At 40.2% G+C, this 22,647-nt stretch overlaps 1 protein-coding gene across 1 annotated transcript in view; it reads right to left on the bottom strand.

Annotated features, from left to right (window-relative positions):
- Window positions 1–22,647, bottom strand: part of ANK2 (ankyrin 2) — a 155,164-nt gene that overhangs the window by 38,754 nt on the left and 93,763 nt on the right. The window contains exons 24-32 of the mRNA XM_056489562.1: window positions 19,559–19,703; window positions 15,116–15,218; window positions 14,420–14,523; window positions 10,991–11,032; window positions 10,053–10,088; window positions 4,100–4,324; window positions 2,633–2,731; window positions 1,268–1,422; window positions 267–478 (exon numbers count right to left, since the gene is read on the bottom strand). Coding sequence (XP_056345537.1) covers window positions 267–478; window positions 1,268–1,422; window positions 2,633–2,731; window positions 4,100–4,324; window positions 10,053–10,088; window positions 10,991–11,032; window positions 14,420–14,523; window positions 15,116–15,218; window positions 19,559–19,703 — 1,121 coding nt within the window. The remainder of the gene's footprint in view (window positions 1–266; window positions 479–1,267; window positions 1,423–2,632; window positions 2,732–4,099; window positions 4,325–10,052; window positions 10,089–10,990; window positions 11,033–14,419; window positions 14,524–15,115; window positions 15,219–19,558; window positions 19,704–22,647) is intronic.

Genomic DNA, 22,647 nt, shown 5'->3' with positions numbered 1-22,647 from the left:
TTAAGGAAATTCCATGACCTACAATAATATCAACATCATCACCAACATTTCTTCCCAAAGTTATACAGAAGTTAACAGACAAGACTCTGAACTAACTGGAAAATCCAAAGCTCTACCACTTGCTTTGACTTTTGCATGGATGTTTTTCTTTTACTACTTTCACTAGAAGTGTTGTAGACAACACTTAACACAACAAGCCGAGTATGCTGGCTCTCCATTCAGAAAAGGTGATTTGTCACCAAAACTCTGTGAATGCTTCACTGTACCTGGAGGCCAACGCGAATTCTCTTGGTGAGCGCGCCTTCCGGGAAGACTGCCTGCACCTGTGGGACCACGGTGCTGCTCAGCACCCCTCCCTCGGGCCCGATGAGGTTGCTGTCCTGCTTGATCCGGGACACCACTGCGAAGTACTGAGGGAAATCCCGGGTGATGATGCGGCAGATCCGCTTCTTCTCAAGCTCCTCTGGAGTGTCAAGTACTGAAGGCCGAAGAGGGGATGGTCAGAAGACCAGAGTTTCATAGAAACTTCATTTTGAAGTCACCTTCAAAATGCACTCAAACTTTTCAAAGTTTTGCACAACTTACACAAAGTACTTTGTCTAGAAATAAGGGCAAAAGGAAACACATCCCTGTGTTGAGCTAAACCAGAGCAATCAAGAAAGGACAGACAGATTGAGCCATGAACTGAAGGCAGCAAACAGAACACATCGACAACACCTCCAAGATGAGCAGCCAAACAAGCAAAGGGATTGGTTCCAGCCCCTTCTACCTCACCTATTTACAACATCCTGAACTAGCATCAACAAAACAAAACTTCAAAACAGTATCAAAATATGAGTTCAGCTTTAATGCTGTGAGCTGTCTTGTTTACTTTGGAATTAGTGAGGTTTTTTGAAAAAAAAACAAAAAAACAAAACAACAAATTAATAACAACTTCTGCAGCTCCTAGACAGCCCAAGGCCATTCTGTTCTCTCAGAAAGCAGGAGTACCCGTGACTGACATTTCCTCCCACACATGGAGCTGCTCCGAAAGGATCAGTATGGTAATTGCCTTGTTTTGGAAAGACATTTGCTATGGAAGCTTTTTGTTTAACACTACAAGAAGGAACGGAAGAAAACAAGTCTGGAGCCTTCACAAAGGGAGACATCATGTCCCATTGCTTCAGCAGCCCTTGCAAAGGAAGCGAGCGCCATGGTAGAAGCTGCTACTCCCAAGGTACACAAGGAATACAGGAACAGGAGAAGAAATCCAAGTGCCTCTGCATACCTTCATCCATCCCATTCAGGATTTCGTTCAGTTCATCCTCAGTGTATTCACAGAAATGCTCTTTCCAGCTGTCCCCGTTCTCGCTGCGCAGGATCACCAGCTCTCTCTCCTTCCCACGCAGGGCAGCAAAATGGGGAATCTCCACAATCACGGGCCTGGCACAGCAACATAGCGCATTAAATGCACACGGGAGAGAGGAAGAAACAGGATTAACAGCAACTCTGTTCAGTCTGCTACAAAGTGACCTGGAGTTCTACCTATTCAGCTGCAATACCTTGGCATAATCCTAAACTAGAAGGCCACTAACACAGACTAGATGGTTATAGGGACCCAGTAAGTGCTGAAGGACAGATGAAAAAGTGCATTCACCTCTTTCCACAGTGTGAATGAGATTTGGTAAGATAATAGTGCTTATCTGAAAATTTGGTGATTGTTTTTGCAAATCCATCAAAAACTCATGCTCATTTTAGTTGTCACTACTGTCTGGGTTAACCTGTGCAACTTCATTTCAAAGAGAATCTACTGTAATGTATAGGAATAGCGGGACAAATTCTGATCTCACTTATACTAGTGCAAATCAGAATAATTTCATTGCAATCCAGAGGCGATTGTGTCCTGTGCCAATTTCACTTTGTAATTCTATATATTCCAATGAATTTATTCCTGATTTACACCCTGGGAGAGACACAGGAAGTCTGAGGAGATTGTCTGGGTTACTATTGCAGTATAAAAGATAAGAATTTGCCTTGTTGCCTTGCAAATCAACATCTGCACCAGCATATGCGCCTATATATATATACACACACACACATATACAACACATATGCGTACATATAATATATCTGTATTGAGATATACATATACATACATACTCTTAGATATAAGAGAAAAGATATAAAGATATTTGTAGATATACTTTTTTAATTAGAGGACTCACACAGGTTACCAGGTATGTAGTAAATGCCACGTGTTCTATCACACTGGTGGTATCCAACATATAACTTATTGATTGATTGGTCCTTGATACAAAAGAAACAATTTAAAATTTACAGTAGATTCTTTTTTTTTCTGTGGTCCCAATCCAGGTTGCTTTGCTACAGACATCAAGCACAGAACTAGAAAGATTTCATGCCAAAACAAAAATGAAGGCCACAGTACTTGAAGAAAAAGATACAAACATACCACCAAAACAAAACCACAAACCACAAAGGTTGAAAAATGGTCCACTAAGGGTTAAGTGTACAAAATTTCAAATGATAGAAAGGGACAATATCATGGGCATAATGACATAAAAAAATCATATTGCAGAAGGAGGAGAAGAATGGGGAGGTCAGCATCCATCAATTTGTTTCAAGTCTCTCCTACCCAAGGAATTTGGTCCCAGGAGGCCCCAGCTGAAGGATTCGGCTGACCAAGCTTTCTCCCTCATTAAGTGGGGGAGGAGCCGTAGGCAGATGAAGTTTACTGAGTACATCCAAAGCAGCAGTGAAAGAAAGAACATAAATAAACTTTATGTATTTTTTGTGCCAGAATGCCAGTGCCACTGTCTGGTCCACAGAGTGGAATTAGGCTGTACACTGAATAAGGTTCCGTCCTAGCCACAACAATTTGGTGACCCAAATCAGAAAATTAGTTTTGTTAATTTAGGATCTTTTCTTTCTTATGGGGGTTTTGGCTGTGTACTCAATGAGAGCAGGATTTGGACCTTAGAATGCACCCCTGCAAACAGTACAGCAATTTTCTGATCTCACTGCCAGTACAACACCTTGGAAAATGCTTCCAGGAAGGGCATAAAGATCTGAGAATGAAAAAACTGTACTATATGCTTGTCTTGCAGGGGAGGTACCCCCATCAGATAGGAAAACCATTAAAAAAGAATGGGAGACATACTTAAAATCCATTTGTGGGTAACAAAGATAATGGGAAGACTGAATGTGACAGCACAGTATCTTCTGCTCTTTAGATTTCTTTCTCCTATTTTTTTGAAATGACCAAGATGTGAAAAGAATAAGTGATAGCACTAACAAAGATGGTGGCTCTGATGACTGCCTGTTTTAACAGGATTTTAAAGCAACTGAGTTGTTCCCAAATGGATTTAATCTAGTGGTGCTTACAGCCACTTTTTTTACTGTTTCTGAATGAAGTTACTGACTGCATTAGAAGAGGTTCCTTCAATCATCCCCTTTTGGATGTCACAGTTGATAGGAAGAATAGTTGGTAAAAAAATTTTTCAAAAGTGCATATAACTACTGCTTTCAGCTGAAAACTGTTAAGATGAGCTCAGCAGCAGACACAAATCTGATCTTTCTATGGGTGTTGCAGCATAAGAAGAAACAAACGGCCAAAAAAAATCCAGGTGTGCCCTACTGTTTAATTTAGCAATTTCAACCCCAGAAAAATCCACCATGCTTCCCTGATAGTCCACATTACTGATACCACAACACAAGACTCTAAAACAAGCTCCTGTACCTCATGTTGTGTAGGTAGCAGGCTTCACATTTGGGGGGTTATCTCAGCTCAGTACTATTAATTTTTTAAATATAGCATGAATTGCCTTTTCTGGCTGCAAAAGTCTTTTCCCACTGTAATATCACAACAATTATATCCAAGGAGGCACACAAACCATAGTGCTGATGTTTGAAATAGCCATGTTGAACAAAAATGTGTAAAAGCTTTGTGATTTGCTCCCTGACAGCTGCTCTGATTTCACATGACTGCTCTGTTCGCTACAGAGAACCTTCTCAGGCCGAGCTCGCCAAAGGAACCGATTCAGTGCAACGCAAACACAGGAAGAGGCTGAAGGTTTCCCTTGGGCCAGGCGGCCCCCCTTACCCAAGGAACTGAGCCCCAGAGGGTCCCACTTCGATGAGGCGGCTGGCCAGCCCTTCTCCCTCCACCATGGGCGGCATGGTGGCCAGCCTGTGGCGCTTCACCAGGCGGCACGTCACGCGCGTCGGCGCCGTGCACTTGCGCGGGGGGATGATGATGCGCAGCCCGTTGTGCCGGCAGCCCCGCATGGCGCCGCCGCGAGCGTCCACCATGAAACTCACCAGGAAGCTGCAAAATCAGGGCAGACAGTGAGATCCGGAGCACAGCACCAGCTCCTCGGTTATGCTCCACATACGTACAAACCATGTATGTAAATAGAGCTCTTGCTCAAGAGGTACAATGAGAAAAAGCCTTTGTCCCATGTGAAGCACCAAATCATGCTGAGATCATTATTAATTGAACTGCCAACTACTACCCAACAGTTCTTCACAGAAAGCCTTATGTCATCGGGCTGCTGTTGGTAAAATACCAGCAGACATTAATAAATGTGAGCATGTGTACCCATTGCAAAGTGCAAATATTGCTACTCTGTACCTGCAAGCAGTTGTATTTAAAGTTGGCATTCTTTAAATACTTCCCGAGCAAATACATCTCATTGAAAAAAATATTTAATATTCCAAAATATAAAGCCAATTCTGATTGGATGGCTCAAGTTTTTTAGTTTGTGGGGTTTTTTGGTTTTTTTTAGAATCTCAGTATAATTTTCTAGTTACTTTATAAGCTATAATTTCTTAGAAAAATAGGTCTGGATATTTAAAAAAAAATTATTATGGAATGCATGAATACAGTTCATACTCCATGAGTGGGGTTATCACACCTATTAATATAAAAAAACCCCACCATGTCATTATGGTTTGAAGGCAAATTCGGGGGCTTGGTCAGATGAGAAGAGCTAGATCACTATATAAATGGTTTACTTATGGATTTGGGGTTTTCTGTGTTACCTTGCAAGGCAATACAATGTCCCACATGAAAACTCAGAAATGCAGAAAGTCATCTGCAGGGATCTATCTACTTCTAGCACAAGGTAAATTATTGATTCCTTTTTCTTTAAAGGGGAGGAAAATTTAATTTGGTTTGGAGTTTCTCTAGTGCTGAATTTTTTGTTGTTCCACATACACCAAACAGGTAGATTTTGACATTCTTGGGAAAGGTGTAGAACTACTTCCAAAATTTTTTAATGTTTGATTACAGGATCATGCCTGATGTGGGACAGTAATGTCAGGTTGCTAGAAATGAAAATAAGTAGATGAGACAGAACAGTGTCAGGCCTACTTCTAGCCACTAATATAGAACCAGCACAATGGGGAGTCGCAGAAATGCTATTGAAGTACCTGCAATAGAGAAAAGCCCTTATAATAGGAGTAACAAATACAGGAATTTTTCCACTGCCCCCTTGACCGTTCTGTGCAACAAACATTGCATCCATTCATTGTCCACACAGCTACAAGAATTCCACATGCTGTAAGAACACAACACTCGACACACCGTGCAGGTCAGAGATGAACGATGGGAAGGAGCCACAAGCGCCAGTCGGAAGCACACCATGCACCACGGATGCCAGTCTGTCTCACACATGCAGGCTCCTAGTCTACTGCCATTCAGATACCTCTAGGCTTTGCTTAGGGTAAAACTCTGGGTAGTACAACCATTAGCTCATTCCTTAGAGGTTGGTGTTTCTGTGGTTTTAACAAGGGGGGAAAAAAAGAAAATGAAAACATTTTACAGCTTTAAAAGTCTGGGGATTTGTTGAGAAAAATGGGAGCTTTCTTCAAAAATACATTCTTTGTACATATTAGAGCACAGATGAAAAAAGAGACACTAAATGCTCAGTTGTTGAACTAATGCTCTTGGCTTGTGCTGCAATTCTCCCTGAAGTACGTGAATTAGTGTTATCAAAATGGTTCTGAGTGATGTTTCAGTACAATGGGTGTGTCTGAGGCAGTCAATGACACTGCTGGAAGAAGAGTTTCTCATTTTAAAGCTACTGCTAAGAGCAACACAAACACTCCCCCATAACTCCCAGAAACTAACGAAAGCTCTGACTGAATTAAAGCAGCATTCACATTTCTCATTGTGCAAGCTGTCGTGAACACAATATTTAGGATTCAGTTATTTTAATTATTGACATAATGCTCAAGACTGTATGCTCTAACACCAGGATCAACTTTTTTTGCTGTCCATCACTAAAATATTAGTGCTGGATGACCTGCTGTCCCATGCTCTCTTTAGCTTATGTCCCTACTTGCCTCAGCAATGCCAAACCCACTGTTCACTGCTAGAAGAGCGACACACTAAATGTGAGGATCCAAACCAAGTCATCTCCCTTCTAACCCTTCTGGGTTCTTTTTTCAGTATGGTTGCAACTCCTTTCAGCTTGAATTTACAGAATGTGCTTGGTGGGTCAGTAAATCTATCACAAAGTCTATCTCACTTCAGCCATCTCTCACTGGAGCCAACCACAACTCCAAGGAGTGGAAAAACAGGCAGAGCTAAGTCTCATTGGGAGGTGGACACAAGAGTTCTAGGATAAAACTACTAGGATATTATTATTATTCTTTACTGGAAAAACAGATGTTTCTGTCATAAAGAAGATCTAAGTCTGTTATTCAGACAGCACAGAAAGCCAGTTCCCAAACCCAGCCATAGAATACCATGGAATTGCTGGGAAAGAGATTTTTGAGAACTAGCATGAATGTAGTGCAAAGGAAAGAAACTGAAGGGGAAAATTTCTGAGCTTTAGAGCTGTAGCATAATCCCGGAAGGACAGAGCACCAAGACAGGGTTTGCAGACACAGAGTGTGAAAATACATCCTTTTCCACTATACCACTCTGCTTATTTCCCACCTTTTTACTATATTTATTTTTTCATTATGGCTACGCAAGAGAGTGAAGCAAATAGTTCATAAGAAAGCATTTTCTGAATCACAGCAGCCTCTTATTCTGCCTATGTGCTACATAATAGGGCATCTGGATGGGGCCACTGCTGTTCCAGGACTGGAAAAGCTTTTCCCTTTTGAAGGAGTGTGTCTATCAATACACAAATAATTCATACAAAACTAATGCATGACATAAAACATGTTTTCTGAAGTGTACATTTAGGAAAATGAAAAATTTGTATGACTAATATAGAGCAAATGTAAAATTCAAAGTAATTATTTTGTTGCCCACACACACACACATTATTTTTCCTCATTACCAAGTGTTGTTAAGTGACAAGACTGAGATACAAAGCGATTGCACTCAACCAGCAACTCTAGCAGGGATAAATGGCAGATAAAGCCATCGCTCTGGTAAGTGATACCTTGTCATGCTAAATTCCCATGGCCAAAAAGAAACCAGTGCATAACACTAGCACATGAACAACCCTAATATCCATACACTCCCTGAAGCTAAGCAGCAAACTCAGACCTTACTCCATGTTCCAACTACATGGAACACTACTGCAGCACTATCAGCCACCTAGGTACAGAGTATGGAGAGGAGAGGGATCATTAAAGAGAAACACAAATGGTAGAGAAGAGTTCAAGAGGGGGAAAAAAAAGAAAGAAAAACCCAGTTAATAAAAGGGATTAAAGGAACTTTAACTTAAAATTCAATTAAGTGATGACTCAAAGTCAAAGCAGATTGCAGGTTAAAGCTGCATCTTTCTCAGTACTAAGACAGCCTTTGAATAAGTGTTGTTTCCAGTTTTAAAGGTTTTGTTAGAAATGAAGCATGACACAAACATGTGACCCTGGCAGTCTTGCAAATTGGATCAATACTGAGATTTCTTGAGCTTTGGCAAGGTGGTAGTACAATATAATAGCCAAACTGGTGAAACAAATCAGGTTTGGGGAAATCATTGCCTTCTCTCTTTTAAAGAGAATGAAGAGGAAACCAGAATTACTTTTCTAATGAAAAAATAAAGTACAAAAGCAATTCTCTTACAGAAATTGGTTACAGACTGCAGGGGAGTCTATACATGCTTCTGTTAAACACAAAGCAGTCAGCTCAAGCATGATCCATTCTTTCTCAATTTAGTAATCTTACTCATAAATTACAAAGGGCATTTCATTCTCTTAAATTTTAGAGCAATTAAGAGCTACATGCTTGCTATATGAAAGATACATCAAGTAACACTTGCTGTAGTGACCTTGTGGTTGGGTACACACACAAAAACCTAAATCCTTCAGGTTGTTTCCACACCTTTTACAGAAAGCAGAGCAAAAAGCTCTCAGAGTTTCTACTCGATCAAAGCACAGACAAAATATATGCATTGTATAGAAGGGGCAAAAAGTTGGGGTGTATTTTCATGAAATACTGGCATTTCAGATCTGAGCCTGAGTTATTCCCCGTGCTGATTTTATTCATATAGAATTAACTTGGGTTTATTCTATACCTATCGTCATCTGAAAGATACCAGCAGGATAAACAAAGACACTGGAAACTGGATGTGTCAGTGCTGGAGGGGGTGAAGGAAGCCACTTGTTGTGTGCTTTGTGAGGAGTCCCTGTTGTGTCAAGAGCTTCCCAGAGACAGAGTTTCAGGTGGGTTTCAGTTTCAGCTGCGACCGCAAGCATGGGGGCACTCATTCTGCAGAGTCATCGGGAGAGCCATGCAAACCCAGCAGCTGAGGGGGCTTTCTTGGAACACACAGAACCAAACTAGACAAAGTCTCCACCACCACTTCCATACGCTGGGCTCGGGTACGGTTGCTCTTCCCGAGCAGCTGCGCAGGCACACATGCGCTCGGCAGATAGCGGGGAACACAGCTCCAACCAGAGCACACCCAGTGTAGACACAGTCAAAACTTCTCAGCACACATTATCTCTATTTATAAAAGAAACTGGGAAACAAGGAGATAGCAGCATTCAGTGTTAGTCGCAGTGTGAAGCAGCAGAAACAAACTCAGGGTGCTTCAGCCATCGGAAAGTGTTCAGCGGGAGAAGGAAACCGGAGAGAGGCTGAAACTCAGAAAAAAGGCCTTGATCCAGCTCCCACTGAAGTCAACAGCAAAGTCATTCAACTACCTCAGAGTGCTTTCCAGCAGGCTGCAACTATGCCATCCAGAAACAAGGCAAAATTCACATTCCAGGAGGACAAAAAACATGATCCTAACATAGGAAATCGCTACAATATTAACTTCTGACAACATTCTCTTCACTGCATCAGTCAGCTGCTGAGAAATTCAGTGACATGGCCTAAACATACGGGTTTGTAGTTTGGGGGTTTAACTAGCCATTTTATAATTTTGCAGAGCTTAATACTTAAGGCAATTTTCACCTTTCTAGAGTTAAGCTGAAGGAGGTGAACAGGTACTGTGCCAATTAACACTCATTTTACCAAGGGAAGATAATCTCCTTTGGGAAGGTTAAGCTTCAGGTGTTCTGCGCAGGATATAATGTGCCAGTGGTTCAGGCACTGACTGACCATCACACAAATAATAGGTGTGAAAAAGAAAATATACTAAGTCTGGGCTGTTATTCTGCTAGTTTAAATATGGTGGCACGATTTGGAAAACGTGGCTTAAAGAGTGGCTCTGCAATGTTCTTTATACAGACAAGTGATATAAAAGGCCCACTTACTAACAATGGTTTGTGTTGAATTATCTGGGGGAAGACTACTTCTTTAAATATTAATATTAAACCACGTCACCAAAAAAGAAAAGTATGGTTAAATGCATCAATGGTTAAAACAAGCCAGGAGCTTTGTTAAGACTTGTTGCAGTGGGCTTATGAAGTGTCCAGAATTGCTTTGTTAGAGATGCCAAAGCAGATGGGACAAAGTGGACACTTACTGTGTAAGAGAAGTCATGCCATACATAACTATTACTGCTGGTCAGATTTATTTTTTTCTCTTGGCTAATGTAGACTATCAAAACACTAAAGCATCCTGAAGTGAGGTAAGAGGAGAGGATAAATAGGGTGGGTGAGAAGTGCAATGTATTAAAGAAAGAAATTATGCAGAAGTTCACCTGCTGTTGTCAAGATCAAGACATGGAGAAGAGCATCTGCAATAGAATAGATGGTTTAACATCAAAAAGGAACAGAAGGGGGGAAAAAAAGAATGAGTTAAAAGAAATACTGAAATACTGGAAAAATGAAACAGATTTCTAAAGCAAACACATGAACATATACATATATATGCATATTCCTCACAGGAAGCAAGGGAAGGTAGAAGTGAGTATGGAAAACAAGCCTACGTGAACAGCCTCAGTTCCAAGTGGCCACTACCAGTACAGCAGTGAAACTTGAGGGATCTGGTTTCTCTATGGACATTCTCACACAGGAAGCCAGACACCTAAAATGCACAGCTGGATTCCAAGTAAAACTTTCAGCAGCAGATAAAGGAAAATGCTGCTTGGTTTAGGTATCCACATGTAAAATGTGGACTCTGGGATCCAAAGGGTAAGTAACCTAGGGTAATTCCAGCCAGCGTTCCTGATAGCACAACAAATCATGGTTTTCTTTTCTTAAAATCCTCTACCAATACATAGTCCTCCACTTCCTTCCATTTCAACATGTTTCTTGTCCTCCTTTTGTTTCACAAAACAACAAATTTCAAACTCTCATTTTGACTGTTTAGGTTCTCAGTAATCACTTAGTGTCACATGGACAATTAGTTTTCCAGTGTCCCTTTTTATTATACGGATCTCCATCACCATTTTCTTCCATTAACATGCTTTGCTATTAATGAAACACACTCACTGGTTTTCCTTGTTGTAACTTTCTGAACAAAGGCCATAAAGCTGCAGCATAATTTGCAATCATTTAGACTTTCAGATTTAAGAAATGACTATCAGCTGGTCGCTGCCAGGTCCTGTTTCCATAATGATTTCCAGGAAATCAATCTCGCATTGGGAAAAATACATTATGGATTCAAAATACAACACTGGAAATACATTTTGTTTACCTTGTTAGCAAGGATCCAGCCTCCTTTTTTGCAGACATGCAGCTAAGAATGATAATTCATATTATTTGTCACAGTATGAGCTGCCCAATCCCTCTTTTCATGGAAACAATGACTTCCAGCAAGATAAACTCACTAACAATATCCCAACTGTGCAATTTATTTCCAAGATGTAAGTAGTGACATACTCTGACCCATCCCTTAAGCAAACAGGGACTTCCTCAGCAAGTTATATACAAGAAATCATGATCTTTCATCAAGCAGGAGTTTTACTGTGAGTCAGAGCTGGAAACCCAAAGAGCTGCTGCATATTTGCTCTAGAACACAATATCAAGTTAATATCAAAGCACAGACCCAAAGCTCCTTTCTCACAGTGCCATGATCCTGACAACATGTCAGATTTGCTCTCTTATCTACTGTGCCTCTACACAACTGCCAGGAAAATTCTTAGAAATATAATCTATACAACTAATTTCACTGTATCACCAGAACACAGGTAAGAGAACATCGTCTTGCACACCATTAAGACTTTAATAATCTTACAGCCACCCTTATCTTTACCATTCATGCATATTCTTATGGGACATAAAAATATGGTACTGCCAAGCATGTCTAAATGCTGCAAGTCTTTCAGCTGAGTGATTTTTTTTGCCTTCCAACTTAATAATTAATAATAACAACTTATAATAAAAATATACGTTCTTCCACAATAGGATATTATGTGGCATGAGACTAAAACTGTGAAACATATTTGCATTTATGTAGGCAGTAGTTCTGTCTCTCACATTCCAGCAGGAAATTATAAACAATGCCCCCTAATATCAGCATCAAAGTCATAAAACTATTGTATTGGATATTCAGGCCCAAACTTTTGGCACAGTCAGAGATCCTTAACTTTGCTCAATAAGACCAAGTAGTTTTCTGAGAAGAAGAAAATCTGATTTGCTTGAAAGGGAGTTTAAGTGTAGGAATTTACACTTTTTTCTTCAGCCAAAGTAGGAAACTATCTGGAAACTGCAGGAGTTGAGATTTTGAGCCCCACAAGATCATTACCTCTTAGAAGAGAAATATTTTTGGGGTTTCAAAATGGTTGACAAAGACTCTGACAAAAGAACTTGCTTTATCTTCCTTCCTGATGAAACCATCAACATATTGAAGGAACAGTTATATTTAAAATTTAAATGGATGGTTAAAACATTTTCCCTTCTGAAATTTCAGACATGGAAGAAGATTTCAGAAGGCTGAAATATGTGTGAAGTTTCACATTGAGAGAACAGCTCTCTATGAATTCATCCTTTTGCCTGGGGGTGTTACACTGTGATCCACAGGAACACTTCCTTACAATGAGAGATCAGTAAGAATCCTACAGCAATTTGGGGTTCACCATGGGAATGGTGCAGGGAGACAAGTGCCACTTCTCAGACTGTACAGAATATAAACTACAACATCTGTGACAAATAAATTGCCATCCAATACTTTGCTGATGTGTTATTTCTCAAAAACACCACTGAATTCAATACATTTCCAGTGTCTGGGGCAAAATCAAGGCCACGGCCTTGCATAGGACCACTGACAATGTTTACCTAGGATTTCTTTGAGAAGCTTAAGAGTTTCATTTCGTGATAGGTAACTACCACTTCACTGCATGCCCTAAATGTCAGCAGTGCTGCTGCCTCATAAGAACCCACTAACAGTGTGTGTCTTCATGTGGAGGGGAGCGTGGCTGACAACAGGGCTATGAGTCACAAACACATTTGTTTTTCCAGCAGAGCAAGTGCAACCATTATGAACTTCTACAACTGTTTCACTTTTACAACAAGGTTTTACAAGCAAAACTCTAGTAGTCAATGTACTTTTCTAAGAAAACAGATGCACCCCAACAGTTTATGATAACGTAATGACTCAGACCAATCTAAAGAAGATCAAAATGAAGTGTTGTACAGTCTCTTTCAAAGGCTGAGGAATTGTTTTTATAGGTTTCTTTATTGCAATATTTAGTGTCAGGTTAGTGTGCATATATAGAAAGTAGAACATCGTTTATGTTGTGTTAAAATCCACTATTTCATATAAGGCTGCCGAGAGTGTTGCTCCTATTAAAATCAGATACTTTATCCTACCACTAGAATCCTGGCCATCCCAAAAGATGGGAATATCACTCATATCTAGAAAACAAAACAAAACAAAATAAAATGCACATCCAAGAAATAAATGCCACTCTTCTAGAAATTATTTAGTCCAAGCTCTGCACTCACAGGAAAGACCTACCTTTTGGAAAAGGCAAATTTATACATCCTTTGGAATAAATCTGCAAACTCTCTAGGGTTAGAATAAAGCACTAAAGCAATTTTAAAGCTTTCATACCAGCCTATATATAAACAGATACATACTTTACATACTAAGTATTTTCATTTCATTTGTTAGTTTTGGACCTCATGAGAAGCAAATCCAAACATTGCTGATCACAATCAACTATCCCACGATCAGCTAACAAACAATATTTTCATCTATGTCACGAGTCAAGCTGGCAGTATCGTTCCTCCTCTAGATCAGGACTGCCTGTCATTCCAAATGATACTCCAGTGCTACTTTTTAAAAATACAGACTGTAAGATAGTAGAAAACTTATTCAAGATTCACAAAAATAATTTTTCCCCTTGTGCTGTCCAGTCGTGCTGTGTACACAGCCCACAGAGATTAAATGCTTTTTAATTACTCCAGTTTCTTCTTAATTCATCTGCACATTCCCCATCCAATCTGATGGCAGGACACAAATGTATAATTCAGTGTGAAGACTGAAATTACTTAAAGCACAGTAAGAGCATCTGAAACAAATGCAGTCACAGATTTTAAGGCCAGCCAGGATAAGGTTTGTAAATATTATCTTGGCTGGGCCTGCATTTAGACCTTCCTTATGCCAGTGAGTTTGCCTAATACAAATGCTTACAAAGAGTTCAGTTGTACATGAAGAGAGTGCTCAAATATGCACAAAGCACACGATGTTTAGGTTGCTTGTATATTCATGTAATTTAGAAGGCAAACACTGGAGCTGGTGCCCACCTCAACTACCCCACCAGCATGGTAAGTACTGACCATCTGGAGTGATTAAGCACTTGGTGTCAATTATTATTAACTCTAAAAGGCATTGCACTTATTTCTCCATAAAATGCACACAAATGCCTGTGTGTGTATGTCATTTACCACATTCATTCCCCTTGAACTTGACTGAGGGCTCAGTGACTTGCAATTATTTCAGTGAATAGTCCTGGTACTCGAGCTTGCTTGGTTGTCAGAGCTTAAAACATCATAACAATTTATTGGCAGCTCCAGGAGGCAATGAATTAAAATACAGCTCCTAGTTAAGCATTAGTTGAAGCTCATGTCACTGCAGGTACTTTGTTTCTCGCATTGTGGTGTAATGCTAATTGATACTCACCCTGAATGAATAGGGCTGGAAGAAAGAGCCACATTGTCCAAGATTTCAGGGCCCAAGCTTAAACGATAGGAATTTCTTTCAGCTTCTTTGGCCAGAGTTGTTACCTTGGGAAGCAAAATAACCCCATTTTACTACAATTAAATCAAAGAACAAAAAAACAAGATGTATTTCACATAGTAGCGCCTAAAGCATTTAAACATTTTCTTTTACAACAAAGGAGTACTAATAGCATTAAGATATTAGAAACCCTTACTCTAGTATTTTGGACTTCACTAAAGTAATCTTATGCAAGTGGTGTCAGTGAAATGAATGCTGTGATTTAACTAAGAAGGCATTTCCTAAACCTCCTTATTTTTTTTTTTAACTACAAGTATGTTTCAAGGCAGTATCTTTTAGGACAACAGCTATGAGCTCATTACATCCCCGAACATGTAGCACGATGCCTATTAGCAACATTCAAACATCAGTTAAAATGGAGAACATTAGGAACACAGTCCCTGTGCTATATTCACACAGCTTATCCATTTATTTTGGAATAGAGCTCAATACTGCACAGCTCAGTATGCCATTAAATACGCCTGGAAAATAGAGATTTGTACCCAAATGAGCCAAGCAGCGTATAGCACAGTCTCACCAGAAGCTTTCCCTGTTTCCTGATCTCTGCAGCCCAGAAGGGGCTTTGAGAGGTTTGCTCACCTGCTGGCTGGGGATGACCACGGTGTCGTCGATCATGGCGCTGTCGCGCAGGTAGGAGGCGTGGCTCAGCGTGTGGGACCTGTCGGAACTGAAGGACCGCAGGCTGGGAGGTTGGTAGGATGCCAGAGCAATGCATCAGCAGCACACAGGATGTTGCAAAGGTGTCATGACAGATCGAGTGGGAGAATGAGAAAAGCGTGCTATTAGCAACACCATGCAGCTTCCAGGGGCAGCAGAGCAGAGTCAGGGGAAACACAGCTTTACACGCCTGTGTTGTGCCACCTGTCTGACCATGGGCCACAAAGCCTTTGCACTGATCTATTAGCTTCCAAATGCAGAACCTAGAGATTAATCTAGATTACAAGTTTATATTATACTCACAAATACTTTAGATTCGGCTTTGTGGCATGAAGGTTTCCTTATAACAAAGAGCATTCATTTCTGTTAAGGCTCTTTGGAGAACTTCTCTGCTGCATCACACAAGCAAACAACTACGGAAAAACAGGATGCTACCACCTGGAGAAAAGCTAGAATGACTTTTTCTGAAGCTCTGTTAGGACCTACTCTCTCCCCTTAAACTGCAAATCAGTAAGCCTGACATTGTCCCCTGGAAGGTACACACAGCAAGGCGAAGTGTGGCCAGCCGCAAGCTCCTGTGTCAAACAGAATCTCCCTCTGAATCCCAACAGCATCTGCAGGGAGACAGCCCCAGTGTGAGCACTGATCTCATTGTAAGTACACACAGCTCTACAGAACACTGGTTGCTGTAGCAATGAGAGGTGCAAGGCAGTAAATAAGCTGCTTCCAAGCTCTGGCTCAGAATGTAGCTGCAGTATCCACCAGCAAAAAGCAAAAAAAATAGACAAATGAGACACCACAGAAGGACATATTGAGGTAAATGGGGTTTCTGCTACCAAAAAGCATGAGTTTTGTTCTTTTAATATTCACTAGCTGCAGTATGACAACAGTGACTTTTAAAACCAGATCATCCACCTTCAGATGTTGTGCGTGTACCCTGATGTTGATGTAGACCTTGAAGAATATTGCACCTCTAACTGAAGGAAGCAGTTTTGTGTTCCTGGCTTACATATCCATGAGTAGTGCTCATAATGACTAACATGCCAGATGAGAACAATAGGCCATTTATTCAGATGCACAAAGTTTTAAGGGATAATTCATTTTCAGCAGTTAGCAATAAAAGTCATGGGTTCATTACAGACATGAGTTTCAAGTGGTTTAAGTGCATATCAAATACCATCTGATTCAGACCACAGCCTTTTTTAACAATAGTTACATTCACTCCATATTTTTTGATCCATTTATAGACACAAATAGTTATCTTATTTTTATTAGAAATATATAACATTGAAGAATAGTCAGTGCTGTTGATCATTAGCTTATACCAATGGCCTGCTCAGCATCCCAGGTGGATTGCATAAAACTGGAAGCAAAGATAGATGTTACAGAACTGTAACTGTCAGCCTTCAGAAAGCCTTGAGAAAAAAATCAAACCAAAAATGAACATTTTTTTCTTTGGTTGATGAACAAGCCTCAGTAGCAGACCCCATTTGCCATCATTATCCTGTGTTCACTTCCATCTTTGACACTTCCAGAAGCAGTTTGCTGAGCCATGCAATGCTCGTGAGTCACCATCCAAGCTGCAGGTTCTACTATTTAGCTAACACCACGTCCTGGATAGATACCAAACGAAGGGAAGTCTGAACTGCATTTGGCTGGTTATCCCTATGGTGATTCTGTCCATCCTCACTGCTACCACCAACACTACAAGTAGCCCATGGTGCTATTCACCATGTAGTACCTGTCCATAATCTCTAATAAATACATCAGGGAGATGGGATTTATCTGCAGACAAATATCGTGACTGAGGTCTGCAGGTAGTTATAGCATAATTATATATTATAGTCTAATATATGGTTATATATATTATATATATAAATTCCCTGCTACAGTCAATTTCAAAAGTAGTGCTCAGATGGCACTCCCCATCTGTGTGCTGGATCAGCTCAATGAAGACCAAACCAGGAGTTTAAAGGTCTGTGCTGCTCAGACTTAGGAATAAAGGTACTGGTTGAAATGACAGTCCCCTTGTGGACTGAACACACATGATTTACTGTTTATTACTGTCATAAGTATTCAGGAATTCTACTAAATATAAAAAAGCCTACCTAAATCAGACACAAGACCAACACCTAAATGCAGACTCTTCTCAATTGCGGTTGATAAATCTGAAGTCTGAAGGTTGTGGGACCAATAGCCCTCAGCACCACAGACAGAACTGTGGAACCCAGGAATGCTGCAAAGCTCCTGAACCTAAGCCTCTTCCCTGTGAGCACAGGCACATATCACCCACCTCCAAGCCCTGAATAGGGCTCTGGTGGTATCCAGAAAGTAGGACCAGCATCCCCATGCCAAGTTTGTAATCTGCTTGACTTGGGGGACTTGCAGTGCACATCCACTTCCCAGCCTAGACAGAGACCTAACAAGTTCTAGTCTGATTGAACATCTCTCTTGTTCACATGTAAGAGGATATTTACATATGTTCTTTCGAAGCTGAGAAAACACCCTGGGGTCACTGAAAACTGTATAAATCAACCTCAAAAATGTTTCTCAATAGCAGCATCTTTCCTTTGGTTCTCCAACTCAACTTTCTGCATACAGCAGGCCTCCAAAGTGGATGAACAGAGACAGGTGCCATAGGAGGAGATAGAGACAACAGGTGTTCATGCTATGTAATACCTACCTGGGCATGATGCTAATGAAAGCATATGGAAAAAAAAATGAAGGGGAGAGAGAAATAAAATAAATAGGGAAGATGATTACAAATGAAAAATACATGTTTTTAAATCAAATTGTTTAATGCGTAAGATTACATGAGTCTAGACTACTAATACTAACTTGCTTTACTGAATTTCCTGAAAAACAAAAGTCATTATAATGCAATGGAAATCACATTAAAAGGAAATGCAAAACAACTGAGGCAGTCTCTGTGAAAATTGTTAAAATCACTAACCTGAAGGTGACAGAAAATGAGACCATGGAGTTAGAAATCTGTCCTCCTTTCATTATTTCCCCCTTTAGGATTTTGCATTTCAGTAAAATTTTGCTTGATACAGAATTTGAGATAATTTTCATACAATACAAAATAAACCATACCAATGACATGTCAGAGAGAATCTACTGAAATTTACTGACAAGATTTAAAACCTAAAATATTCTAAGTTTGAGCTTAACTTTAACTGTCTTGACAATTGCCTACACAATCATTTCTATACATCTTAAAACCTAAAAATCTCCCAAACTTTGTTACCATTCAAAGAATAAAAGGTTTTGATTTCAGGCATTCTGATGTAGTTCACAAACTTCCTCTGAGTTAAAAAGCCACACAGTCACTTTGTTTTCAGTGGACTCACTGACTAAAAACCAGAGATCCCAGGCTTGCAGGACCTGAATGATGAGATTTACACATGCTGTGAGGCAAACCAAACTGTTTCCTGACATCTTTTGTTCCAGAAGCAATTCCCAGCCTACTCAAGTAAACAGATCGGATCCTACTGGTTTCACTGAGCTTCAGAAATGCTGCCAGAATAACGACCAAGACTGGAAAATGAGGTAGCTTCAAAATTCTGTTGCCAAGATTTTAACTTTTTTTCTTTTATTCCCTTTAGTATACCCCAGTTCTAAAAGCAGTGAGTCTGGAGACAGAGCTGATTACACTCAGGAATGCATGGGTGGCTATTCTGAACTAGAACTGTGGGGGTGGATCTGCCAGCTTGAGCCTACCCTTATGCTCACTAATGAAGGCTTTCCTTTTGAGAAGGGAACTCCATATATTTTTGTAGGCTATAAGGACACTCTCAAAAGAAAAAAATTAAATCAAAGCATTAAAATTTTTTAAAAAATTAAATCAAGGCATTATTATTCCACAAAGATATCTAGGCTAAAGTTGAACTTGTTAGATATAAGCAAATCAGTACACTGTCTGGACTGAACACACTAATATTTCTATTTGATTATTATTATAGTTGTGTCAGTAGGACAACTCCTTCTCTTTATTGCTAATTTGACCATGAGGAACCAGAAAGAGTGGATGTGCTTGCAGACAATACACTCACTGCCAGTCCAGTGCAGAATTACCAAGTCTATTGCTCCTCTCCTGATATCTTGAGCCAGCAAACCCCTCCAAAAAGTCAGCTCATCTGATGCTCAAAGCCCCTGTGCACCCATCCCCTGACTCGTGGCAGCAGGAGATGATGGTGACCACACCTTCCTCCTGCAAAGCAGTGACTGCCACGCTGGCACACCAAGTAAACAAATGCTGACCAGCACACCCCAAGCAGAGAGACCCTGCAAAAGGATTTCCCACACTTACAGCAAAATGAGCACACAAGTACCGTGAGGAAAGTGATTTATCCAGGCAAATACCTGTCTGAGCGTCCTCCTTCCAAGCTGTACCTCAGGTAGTTCATTCCATCTAAGAACTGGCTGCTTGGCAAGGAGTCATCTCCCAGCTCCCGGAGGTCTTCTGGCCTAAGGTACTCCCCCCCATCTCCTGTCATTGTGTCATCACCTGCAATCAATCACACAAGGGATAAGCACACATGAGTTTGATTCCATTGGCACCTCAGGATCTAATAGCTGGGTGGCACAATGAACAGGAAAGCATTTTCCACTCAGGAAACACTGCAGACCACAAGCAATTAATGTATTTAATCAAACTGGCACATCAAGCAAGATATTTTGAAAAATAAAATTAAAATCAAGGTTATTAATCAGTTAGATTTTTTGCTGTTGCACACACTGGCAAGGAGCACATTTCTTTGCTATACTCTAAAGCGTGATCTCTCTCTTCTTTAATCCATTTCAGCTTTCTGACAGTTCTTGGTTAAATATCACCAATTATTTGACTGTTATCTCCATGTTTTCAGATGAAAACATACTTTCTGTGGCCTTATGCCCTATAGTCGCAAAGGTTCATTTAAACTATCTACTATTTAAACCATACATCATCATACAAGGCTCTGTCACCCATATTCCAACATCTTTCTGTGATCAGCAACAAAACTGCTATTTCTAGAACATGGCAACATCCAGAAACTGAAAATAAGCTCACTTGCATAAATGGGAATGACCATCATTTGTAATGAATCCCAGCCTAAATGATCATTTTTTATCTGACACAGTAACCTTTATGCATATACTCTGAATAATGAAACTGAATCCTCTTTTTTAGGTCCAGAATTCTTTTCCCCAGGAAATTCTGTCTATATGAAGTCAGTTTGCTTATCCCCAGCAGACTAACAAAACAGATTCCATTGCCAAGCAACGTGTGGATGTTTCCTTTCATTCCCACTTGCAAGACACTTCCTCCCCACAGTCTCTGCCTGGATATTTCAGTCATTTTCCCGCTGGTAAATCACTGCAGTGTGAGCCTGCCAGAGGCTTGGTGGGACCCACACAACATGACCTGAGGCCACCAAGAGCTTCAAGCCTTCTCATTTCCAAGGCTGTGTGGGCAAACTGAAGCTCATCTTGATGCTTGTTTTCACAAAACAAATCAAGCTATTTCTTCTAGCTTGATATTTCAGCTAAGAAAGAAATAATTTATTATTTGTCATCCAAATGAAGTAAAATTTGGGGGGGGGGGGTAGGATTTTTTTTGCATACACAAATATTATATGTAAAAGTGAGTCTTGAATCTTTTCAGTATAACAACAAATCTCTTGAAAATTCCATCTGCCCACATTAAGAGGGAGAAACTGGGCACAGTTTCACAGAAAACAATAAAATGCATTTAATCATTTCATGTTTCCTGTTTTCTGACAGATGATGCCTCCTGTTTCCTGGGAATGTCACATTAAAAAGCACAGGGCTTAGTGAAAACTTGGAAGATATCGAGGCAATGCTGTTAATCAAACAGTAAAAGGAATTTCAAGTTATATTTCGAATAAGCTAGATAATTATAATCAAGACATTCCATTTATAACAGAAACAAAGGCATAATCTTTACTGCTTTCATCACACCCACAACCTTTAAAGAAAAAACACATCCAAACTCTACTCTGATTTCAGCTTTGGCCTCTCATCTGAGAGTTGTCAGTAGCCAGGCCTAAGTTACAGTGTTTGATGTGATGGGACATTTGCAAACAGTAACCAGAGCAGGCACAGATATCTCACAATAGCAGGCTGAGGGACTGAGGCAACTGCCCCCATCCCCTGTGCCTCCCCATCTTCCCTTCCTGAGATGAATGCTGCAAACACACAGTGCCTCCTAGCATATGGAGAAAAAACCCAGGTATTTCACTCTAAATGGCTGCATGTTCAGCTGACCAAGGGCTTCCTGACACAGCAGATGGTCGCTTTATGGCGATACAGGAACTGCCCTTTTTCATCATGCCAGAAACAATTCCTCTGCCGTCTCATTACCCATCAAATTGGTGCCAGGAACATTTCCACCACTTACTAACCACTTTGTGACAAACATAAACCTTGACATGCATGCTCCATGGTTCGCTGTTGCCATATATGAATTTGCAAAATTGTAAAATACAACTGCTGTACAAGAATTGCTCTGAATTGTTTCTCACAAAACAAAGAGAAAATACAGAGAAAAAATTAAAATAAAAAAATAAAGGAAAGGGGGCTGTGTCAAACTGCCAGAAATTGCTTTTAATAGATGTTTTTAAAGTCAGATACAGTTAAATGAGTTATTATTGCTTTCTCTGCAGCATGCAGATAAGTCTAAAGCTCACCACAGAAGGGCTGCAGATGGAGAAAGAACAACTACAGGCAAATTAAGGAAATGACAATTTTTATGGAATATATATTCTCTAACTACATCATTTCTCTGACACTTTCTTTGGACACTTTCACTTCCCTAAGTCAATCCTCTATTTAGCGGCCCACACCAGCAGCTTCCCTGGATTACAGCTTTAACTTTGCTTATTTTTAGCCAGCCAGGAAAGTGGGGTTTCACTTGTGGTTTCAGATATTGATACATGACTTAAAATGAATCATCATGTCAGTTACTGGGAGCTCAAGGCAGCACTCACAGAATGGCAAAAGGTGAAGCAAATCTCAAAAAAAAAAAAAAAAAAAAAAAAAAAAAAAAGTGCACTTCTACTCTTAAGGACCTCTGGGGAGGGAGAGACACCTGGATTTTGTTTTCTCGCATATTAACCCATTGCAGAAAGAATTCCAGTACTTGACAGGTGGTTACTGCAGTATTTAGGAAGTTGCTATGTTGGAGCTAGATAAGAAACAATAAAATAACTGCCAACTACCTCTACATCCCTAAGCCCCAGAAGCTTTACTTCTGTAAGTCAGCATCCTTCAGCTACATTTAATGCTGCTAGATACAACGTGCTTTATTCAGAGGGTGAATTAACTCAGCAGTGCTATTCCAAATGTACTGTGTTTTAATGGGCAGCAGCAAAGAAAGTCGATTAAGAACAATTCCTGGCTGCAACTTTAACTTCCAGGTTTAATTAAGGAAATTAATTTTTCCCACTAAT

Source organism: Oenanthe melanoleuca, chromosome 4, assembly GCF_029582105.1.
Source record: "Oenanthe melanoleuca isolate GR-GAL-2019-014 chromosome 4, OMel1.0, whole genome shotgun sequence".
Classification (NCBI taxonomy): domain Eukaryota; kingdom Metazoa; phylum Chordata; class Aves; order Passeriformes; family Muscicapidae; genus Oenanthe; species Oenanthe melanoleuca.
The sequence above is the reverse complement of the archived record's forward strand: the minus strand, read 5'-3'. Positions and strand labels throughout refer to the sequence as shown.